The 9,814-nt window shown below is 35.0% G+C and overlaps 1 protein-coding gene across 1 annotated transcript; it reads right to left on the reverse strand.

The window, feature by feature from the left end:
• Positions 1–752: 752 nt before the first annotated feature.
• Positions 753–5,703, reverse strand: LOC116131273 (DEAD-box ATP-dependent RNA helicase 38). Its single transcript, XM_031416934.1, has 8 exons — positions 5,392–5,703; positions 4,562–4,855; positions 4,210–4,437; positions 3,064–3,129; positions 2,217–2,618; positions 2,033–2,141; positions 1,485–1,570; positions 753–1,184 (listed from the first exon to the last, which is right to left on the reverse strand). Exons 1-8 carry the CDS (start codon positions 5,593–5,595, stop codon positions 1,122–1,124), a joined length of 1,452 nt encoding a protein of 483 aa, XP_031272794.1. The 5' UTR covers positions 5,596–5,703; the 3' UTR covers positions 753–1,121.
• Positions 5,704–9,814: the final 4,111 nt, after the last annotated feature.

The raw sequence follows: 9,814 nt of genomic DNA on the forward strand, positions 1-9,814 counted from the left end.
AATCTGTTTTCACCTTAAATACGAAATGCACATTGGAGAAGAACTCTTAAGAAAAACAACCATGAAGCTTGTTCAAAAGAAATCAAAATGAGATTGAGAATAACCTACATTTTGATCTGAGCTAGAAGGATTGGGATTCTTATTCTGTTGATGCTTTACGTGGCTGATGTTATAAAAAATCCCTGAAATTATGGCCGGTAGGCCCAGTACTTTAGTTGGAAAATGATGAAAACACTTCGGTAAAACATTGAAGGTACGCCGGGTAATATAAAAACAGCAAATATGTTTTTTCAAAGAATTTTTGGTGCTTTTGTTGAGCATGTGGATTTTCGATTCGAAGTTAATTGTTGTTGCAAGCCAAGATGAAACATGCAGAGCGCTGGTACTGCGAGAGGATGCAGACATGTATTTGATTGAAGATATACCAAAGCATTAATTCTAGAGGATCTAGCAACCCAGACAGGGCATTTTGAATACTGATGATTTGGTGAAGAGTGCAGAATTGAGACGAGACAGTTAAACAGTAGTATGTACCATGTAGAGCATCAGGAAGCGCTTGCCGTGCGTCTACTCTTGATTACAGAATTCAGATCTTCTTGTTAAATAAGAACATAGATTTTCTTCTCATTGTGCTAATCAATTTTTTATTTTGGCTTTCTTTTATCAATGGAACTGCATACATACATACATAAAGTCGTCTTTTTTCCCACAGACGGAAAACCCAGAAACAGATGAATCATCTAATTGAGATGTTAATCTAATAGTTACAGCACCATATTATCAATTATCTTTCAATCTGCAGTTGTCTTGATTCAGTACATGACTAGTGATAAATAGACAGCAATCGCCTTGGGTTGAATACATAAATACTAATATAGATTGATGGCCCTGAATTGAATCCAAATACAAATTCAACTCAACAAACAGGCTATATCAGGAATATCTATCAAAAATAATCACAAAACAACGTTAAACCTCTACTATCTGACAAACAAATTGATTTTTCAACTACTTAAATCACCAAAACCAAAACCCGATCATGCTTGTTACTCAGACCGCGAAAATTTACAGGTGATAATCATTGCTTCTCAGCCTTCATGGTAAACTGGTACAGCAGGCAATCACAGCAAACCGGCTGCCTTCAGCGCTGCCTTAAAGTCATCAACACTATTCCATGATGGTACCTACATCACACAGCATTAGCAAGAAAATAATTAGATGGTGTAAACGCACATCACAGACACGAGTGGAAGAACAAGCCTCAGTTTTCCCCCATGTTCTCGAACATAATATTAAGTGTTTTCAACAGTCAGCCCCACACAATCCAATAACACATATAGGCCAAACTTTAAAACCTAACACGAGATCCCAACTGTTTGTCGACATGTATGTTTATGTTAATGTGTTAATTATCCTTAGACATCAAACAGAGTTTCAGTGACGGGGAGAAATTCTTCAACCAGGAAAACAGGCCTTAAAATTACCTCAGATATCTGGGAACCAAAGTGTCGCTCAATTTTTTCCATCAGCATATAATCCTTATCATCCATCAGCAAATTGAACACAGCTCCTGTACATTAGCATATAAGGACTTTAGTAATAATTATAATTCCATATTTCCACCAAGTCATATCCATATAAGATAGAAGCCTATTTAAAATCAATCTTTTGCACCTTAATATAAAATGTAAATTGGAGAAGAACTCCTAGAATATTGAGATGCAAATCATATTAACATAATTCTCTGTATGTATGGTGTAATGATTTCAAGATGATGTAAACACATTAAACATCACTGAGAACATACAGGATTTCCTTAAAAGTACATCAATCATGCAAAGAAATGTATGAAAAAAAATAACCATAGATTTGATATTCAACAGAAAAGCATGAGCATAATCAAAAGATGATACCATTATAATTGTACAGAACTATGGCAGGTTAACAGAAGGCCAACCGTCTCTCAAATAACCAAATCAAATGTATTGCCAACAAGAGATTAACATAACAGCATCCAAATTCAGAAAAATACCTTTACGGCCAAACCTTCCAGCCCGGCCAATTCTATGCAGGTAGACCTCACAGTCAGGCTCTGTGGTGTTATGTTTCACAGGAAGATCATAATTTATGACAAGATTAACCTGCAGAAAAAGAAATCAGAATGTTGGCTCCATGACACAAACAGAAATTAATAAAACAGTGGTTTTGACATGCACCTGTTGCTGGTCAAAACCTCGGGCAAGAACGTCAGTTGATATAAGAACTTGAGTTAAACCATCTTTAAACTCTTTAACTATCTTGTCTCGGTCTTCTTGCTTCAGAGCACCCTGAATCGTGGTAACGTCATATCCAAGTTCCACAAGAGACTTGTGCAATGTGCTTGCACTATGTCTTGTGCGTACAAAAATGATGGTCTGCCCCAAGTTTTCTCCTAATTCAAAAATTCTGTCCTTAATAACCCTAACCTTAGAAAGTTCATCAGGACATTTCACTTTGTACTGCTTCACTGAATCTAATGACAACTCTTCTTTCTTGACAAAGAGTTGATTGTAATCTTTAACAACTCGTGCCACAAAATTCTTGACAGTGTCATTAAATGTGGCAGAAAATAGAAGAACCTAGAAGAAAAGTGGAAATTAAAAAGAGATGTCAAACACTGTCCAAGAAATTATTCTCTGCTCAAATAAATATCACATAAATTGGCAAAAGAGTACCAGTAAGTAAATTTGTGCTATATCTAGCAACTAAAAATGCAGTTATTATGGGGCAAAGTAATGCAAGGAGAAGAGAAAGAAAATGAAGTTTAGGATAAAGTGCACATGCCCTTGATACTATATACAGTCATTGCATGTATATTATTCGAGCATTACAAAAGAAGCTACTAGTCACTTTAGATTTTGCAGTTCAGTTCAGTCAAAGATGACAGAAAACTCGCAAGTCCACCAAATTTAAAAATTTTAGCACAAATCAGGAGACAAGTAAAAGCAAGCATACAGAAAACACTTATGGCACAGTCGTCACACTGAGTTGGAAGTACGTTAACCACACATTATTAAGACAAACCTGGCACTGAGCATTGCTTCTTTCAATGTCCTTCATCATCCTCAAAGAGTCATCTTTAAAGCCATCCTGCATATTTAATATCTTTTCTAAGCAAACAATGTCTGATGGCATATCCACATAAAGCATAATAGATTCTCTGAATCTTTCTGAGAAATCAAACATTGATTACCACACTCATATAATGCATAAAAGATTATCTAAATGTTTTACTGCAACAAACTAAATCATCTGCAAGATTGTACAAATTAAAGAAAGCACATAAACTTGCTTTAGAACCAGTAATATAATGATTTCTATCATAAACGAAGTACTAATCACGAGGACAATTCAGATACTAATGGAGTGAATTAGAAGGGATGTTGTGGTAGCCAAGTCTTTCAAACACCTTTGAAATTAGCACTTTCAGCAAATGGCCACCATTCTCATCCCCATCTACTTGCTTCCTCGAGGTCAACGCATAAAAAAAGATATTCCATGTCCAACCCAAGAAAAACCATAAAAAATAAAAAATAAAAAGACACCAACAAGATCCAGTAAACTAATAATGGTTCAAAACTAATTGATTTGACTTCACATTAACCTCAATGTAACTCTAGAAAGATGCATAGAAAATTTCTCACACCAACATCTAATACAAATTTCTAATCAACCTCCAAAAAGCTACACTACATTTAGGGATCTTTCATACAAAGACCTAAGCACAACTTTCCAAACTACTCCCACAAACCATGCGGGCAATTCATGAATTTAGAAACCAAAAACTCATACTCATATTGATAGAGAATAATATAGAATCATTAATAACACACAGACAAAGAGACACAAAGATGATCAAATGCAGTAATTACTATTACAAAAGTTTCAATATGAAGTATTTTCCAGTTACAAAACTTTGGGCCAGTTAAAAATTGTTCTATGCTTGACATTCAGTAAGTTGTCACAGAAAACAAGGATAAAATCCAAGATTTCTGATGATCCCACATTTAAGATATTGAGGACTATCAATCTATACAACTTGGTGAACCACACAATCAGCCATCAAGTTCAGGCAACAACATATCATCTTGACATCTTTATCTATAGATATTAAAAATGTAAATTTCATTAAAAGTCACAGGTACAGCATTATCAGCAAAATGAGATTACCTCAGCCAGCATGTGATCTGCTTCATCAAAAACAAGAATCTTCATACAACTGACACTCAATTTCTTTGCCGACATCCATCTCTTAATAGTACCAGGAGTGCCAATCACTATTTGTGCTGTAACTGGTGGCCGCTTATTAATTGGAATGTAATTAGTACTGTCCATTGGCACAGCACATTCTGAAGTTATCCCCGTGTGTTTCCCCATCTTCTGCAGAACTTCCAGATTCTGCAACATTTATTTGAGACCATTAAAATTCAACATAAAACTTGATTTAGTAACTGAAAAAGAACTACTAAAAGACAAGAATCAACAACTAGAGCTAGACCAAGAGAGAAACACAGAAGCCAACCTGAATTGCCAATTCTCTAGTAGGACAAATACAAAGCGCTTGAGGAGCCTTTAGGTTTGGATCAACACGGCTCAACATACCAAGCACGAAACAAGTGGTCTTTCCAGAACCATTATGCGCTTGAGCAATCAAATTTTTGTATGGAGGAGTCAATATCATGGGCAAACTGATAGCTTGAATCTTACTAGGCTTCTGAAATTTCATATCGACATATAATCCTTTTAACAGCTCTGGTGACAGATTCAAATCTTCAAATGTACTAGCTGATGTGTATGGCGTATCACCAAGTGTAACCTAAATTCAACAAAACAGCCACAGTCATTAAAAAAATTATGAACCAAAAAGAAAACTAATTGAACCAAAAGTTGAAGAACTAAACTCAGCTTAGAAGACCTTTACGAGTCCCTTAAAATCTTTTGAATGTAAACTCGGAAGTGAGCCTTGTGAACTTTCTTTTTCCTCTACCATTTTCTCAAGAAACAAACAAGCTAACGAAATTATACTTAAGTCACATAAACTTGCAAATGTAAATTTAAAAACCCGCCAATAAAATTTGTTTCCTTAACTCGAATTTTCTGGAGAAACGAAGTGATCAAAAAAATTAGATTGAAGTCACTTATATGCTTCAAATGAAAACTTGACGGAGAGCCTATAGAACTTCCTTTTTCTACTTATGCATTTTCTCCCGAAATAAACAGGTCACAAAAACGATATTTAATCGGTCAAAACCCTAAATCAAAGTCAAAGTAGTTAATAAACATTTTGGATCCTAAACTTCATAAAAACGAAAATCCAAAACCTAACAATAGCTTAGGAAAGAAAGATCGTACGGCTTTAATGTTCGAATCTTCAGGTTCATCAAGGAACTTATTGATCTTCTTGTTCTCATCAATAGCCAATCCATCAACATTAAGTTCAGCTCCAGGTTTAGATTCCTCAACCTCTTCATCGTCCACTTCGTCGCCCCAGGATCGCTTCGGCTCCGGTGGTGGCGCTGATGTAGAGGCGGCGGTGGTCTCGGTGGAGTCGGCCATTGAAATTTGGAAGTTTAGTTAGAGAGAGGAAAAATAAAATGGAGAGATGAGTAACAGAGAGAAGTTTCTGGTCATGTTGAAGGATTTATTTATAGTGAACGGTTTGATTGACTAACTAGAGTCTAAGCCCAGTCCTCACGAAGTAACTTGCTTAAAAATCACGCTGTTAATGTCATTTTACAAAAGAAGGCATCAACACACGAGCCCTGAGCCCTGAGGGTAATAGTATGAAAACTACTGGATAACCCTAATATTTAAGAAATTATCAGCCGCACCCCAACTGATACTCAGTGTTCATTGACCATCTAAGCCTCAAGATGCTAAGGGCAAACAAAATAGCAATTAGTATTTAATTTTAAAAAATTAATTTAATATTTACACATTCAAAAACTCCTATAAAATAAAATAAAATTTAGTAAGAGAAAGAATTCATTTCTTAAAAGAACCAATATAAATAATAATAAATTGAAACGACAATAATAATAAATTAAAATGGCAACATGCTAACACATATTACACTTGGCCTGCGTTTGGTTTAGGGAATATTGTATTATTAAAATGGTGCGTTTAGTTCAGGGAATATTGGATTACTGAAAAGATAGATTACTTTAAGGGGTCGTTTGGTTCGGGGTTAAGTGGCATTACTGGGGTAATGTCATCTTATATTATTTGATTACTGCGTTTGGTTGTCAAGTAATATAAGATACCAGTAATCTTCAAATACCAATAGTAGTTACTATTAGTAAAATAAGAGATAATCTAATTACATCAATTTTCTTAGGTTTTCTGAGATTACCAGGGTTATCTTTTTTTGTTACAATTTTATCCCTTATTAATAAAAATTTTAGACAATAATACCCCTACTTTAAAACAAATTTACATTAATATCCTATTTCAATTTTACTCTTATTTAATTAAAATTTTGGACAATAATGCCCTTATATTTAAAATAATTTACAGACCACCACTGCCACCACCACCACAGCCACCCAGCCACCACCGTCGACAACGGGTCAACCACCACGGACCACCGCCGAAAAATTACCGGAGTCCCTAAAAACACTGGAAATTCTGTGGGAGGCTTCGATATGGCCGTTTTCGGCCATCAATATGGCCGAAAACGGCCATACCGAGCCAGATATGGTCGAAAATGGCCAGATCTAGATCTGGTCGTTAACGGCCAAATCCCTCGATCTGGCCCGATATGGCCGTTTTCGACCATCAATATGGCCAAAAACGGCCATAGCGGAGCCTCCTGGTCACGGTGACGTCCTCACGGGGACATCCGGCGGTGGTTCGCGGTGGCGGCAGGAGGTGGGGGTGATTTCGTCATAAATTAAAGTTTTATATAAGCGGGGGTGTTTTAGCTAAATCTGAAATATAATGGGGTTAAAAAAATTAATCAAAAATTAATAATAAAAATAATTTTATATTAATATTTAAAAGGGGGACAATTTAGTAATTTAAATAGCATACCCATTAATTTATTCCCCATAACCAAACATATTAATATAACATACCCACCAACTAACCAAACATATTTTTCTAAAGATTCCCAGTAATCTTTCAAGGTAATCTATCTTTCCAGTAATTTAATATTCCTAGTAATCTAACATTCCTGAACCAAACGCCCCCTAAAGATTATTGAGAATCTTTAGGAAAATGCGTTTGATTAATTGGTGGGTATGTTATATTAATATGTTTGGTTGGAAGGAATAAATTGGTGGGTATGTTATTTAAATTACTGAATTATCCTCTACTTAAATATTTTATTATATTATTTTTTAATAATATTATTATTTGGATTACTATAACCCCTCTACATTTAAAAACTTAGCAAAAACAACCCTATAATAAAAGTTTGAAAAATCAACAAAACACCCCCACCAACCCATCCACTGCCGGCCGCCGACAACCACCGCAGGCTGCTGGTAGCTGGCAACCTAACGGCACACGGAAGGCCAAAAAGGGCCGTCGTGCACCGAAAATGGCCATATCAGCGCACAGCGACCATTTTCAACCTTCCATGCGCCGTTCCAGCGGTGACGACGGCTGGCCGCGGCAGTAGTTACCGGCGGCAGGTGGCTTGGGTGGGCTATAATTTATTTTGAATTCAAAGGTAATTTTGTCCAAAAAATTAATTAATTGGGGGTGAAATAGTAAAAGCCATATTCATGTGAATAAATTTAAAAATAAGGGCATTATTGTCCTAAAAATTTATTAATAAGAGATAAAATTGTAACAAAAAAAAGATAACTTTGGTAATCTTAGAATACGAAAGAAAATAGAGGTAATCAGATTACCTCAAATATTACCAATAATAACCACGATTGGTATTTGAAAATTACCGGTATCTTATAATACTTAACAACCAAACATGGTAATCAAGTAATATAAGATGACTTAACCCCAGTAATCTCAAATACCCACTAACCAAACGCCCCCGAAATGTTATATTAATAGAAAGATAGATTACCTTGAAGAGTACTGAGAATGTCTAGAAAAATGTGTTTGATTAATTTGAAATAAATTGGTAGGTGTATTATATCAATAATAATATATTTACAAAAAAATCTTACAAAGATTTTTATACAAAGTAAGGTGGCAAAAAATGAATGGAAGAGTAAAACAAAAAATCAAACTTATTATAATCACTGTTCCATTCATTTTTTGCCACATCACTTTGTATGAGAATCTTTGTAAGATTTTTTTGTAAGTGTAGTATTACTCATATTATATTGATCTGTTTAGTTAGGTGGATAAATTTGTGGGTATATTATATAGATTATTAAATTGCCCTTCTTTTTAAATATTAATATAATATTATTTTTTGAATAATGTCTTTTAGAGCAAAACTATGCTTACAATTGAGTCATACAAACAAACAAAAAACAAATGACAGAATAGTCATTTTACATAAATTTTGTGCAATTTTTGTCTGTTTGTATGACTCAATTTTATAATACTATGACTATGATTCAGTTGTAAGCAAAACATTATTGTTTCTTTTAACCCCTTACATTTGAAATTTTGCAAAAACACCCTAGCCATATAAAACTTTAATTTGTAACAAAATCACCCCCACCCACCCCAAGCCACTATCGAGCCAGCCACGATAGCTGACCCCACCGACATTCACAGAAATGGTGCACGATCGGCTAGATCTAGCTGGTTGTGCGCTATTAAAGTCTTTTCCAGTAGATCTATGGCCAAATCTATGGTCGTTTAACGGCCAAAGATGTGGACGTGAAACAACCACATATCTAGTCGTGAAAATGTCAGATCTTTGGATGTTTCACGGCTATATCGTTGGTAGTGAAACGACCTTACCGGCCCACGGTAGGCCAAATCTGGCCGATCATGAGCCATTTCGACGTCATCAGATCCATGGCCAGAAACGGCCAGATCTATGGTCGTTTTATGGCCAAAGACGTGGACATGAAACAACCACATATCTGGACGTGAAAAGGCCAGATCTTTGGCCGTTTAACGGCCACATCGTTGGTAGTGAAATGACCTTATTGGTGCACGATCAGTCAGATTTAGCTGGTCGTGCGCCATTTAAATGCGGGCTGGTGGCTGTCGGCTCCTCGACGGTGGTGGCCAGATTTGGCCACCACCTTTTGGTATTTTGTTTATAGTCCATGGGTATTTATGTGCTAAAAAATTTATATATAAGGATAAAATAGTTCATGAATATATTTATAAATTGTTTTCAAAATAAATGCATTATTGTAAAAAAAAAAAAAAAAAATAGTTAAGGATAAAATTGTAACAAAAATAAGATTATCAAATAATCTTAAAATACCTAAGAAAATTGAAGTAATCAGATTACCTCTTATATTACTAACAGGAATTACTATTAGGGGGCGTTTGGATCATATAATGTTTTATTATAGAGATATATTATATTAACGAAAAGAAATATCACCTTGTAGATTACTGAGAATATTTAGAAAATGTGTTTGGTTGGTTCAAATAAATTGGTAAATAACATGTTTGGTTGAGAGGATAAATTGATGGGTATGTTATATAAATTACTAAATTGCCCTCCTTTTTAAATATTAATATAATAGTATTTTTTATATTATTATTTTTTGAATAATTTCTTTTAACCCTCTATATTTGAAATTTTGCTAAAACACCCCAGCTATACAAAACTTTAATTTGTAGCAAAATCACCCTCACCCACCCCAAGCCACTGCCGGTAGCCAGCCAC

The sequence above is a fragment of the Pistacia vera genome, unplaced genomic scaffold (genome assembly GCF_008641045.1).
Source record: "Pistacia vera cultivar Batoury unplaced genomic scaffold, PisVer_v2 Contig230, whole genome shotgun sequence".
In the NCBI taxonomy this organism is placed as follows: Eukaryota; Viridiplantae; Streptophyta; class Magnoliopsida; order Sapindales; family Anacardiaceae; genus Pistacia; species Pistacia vera.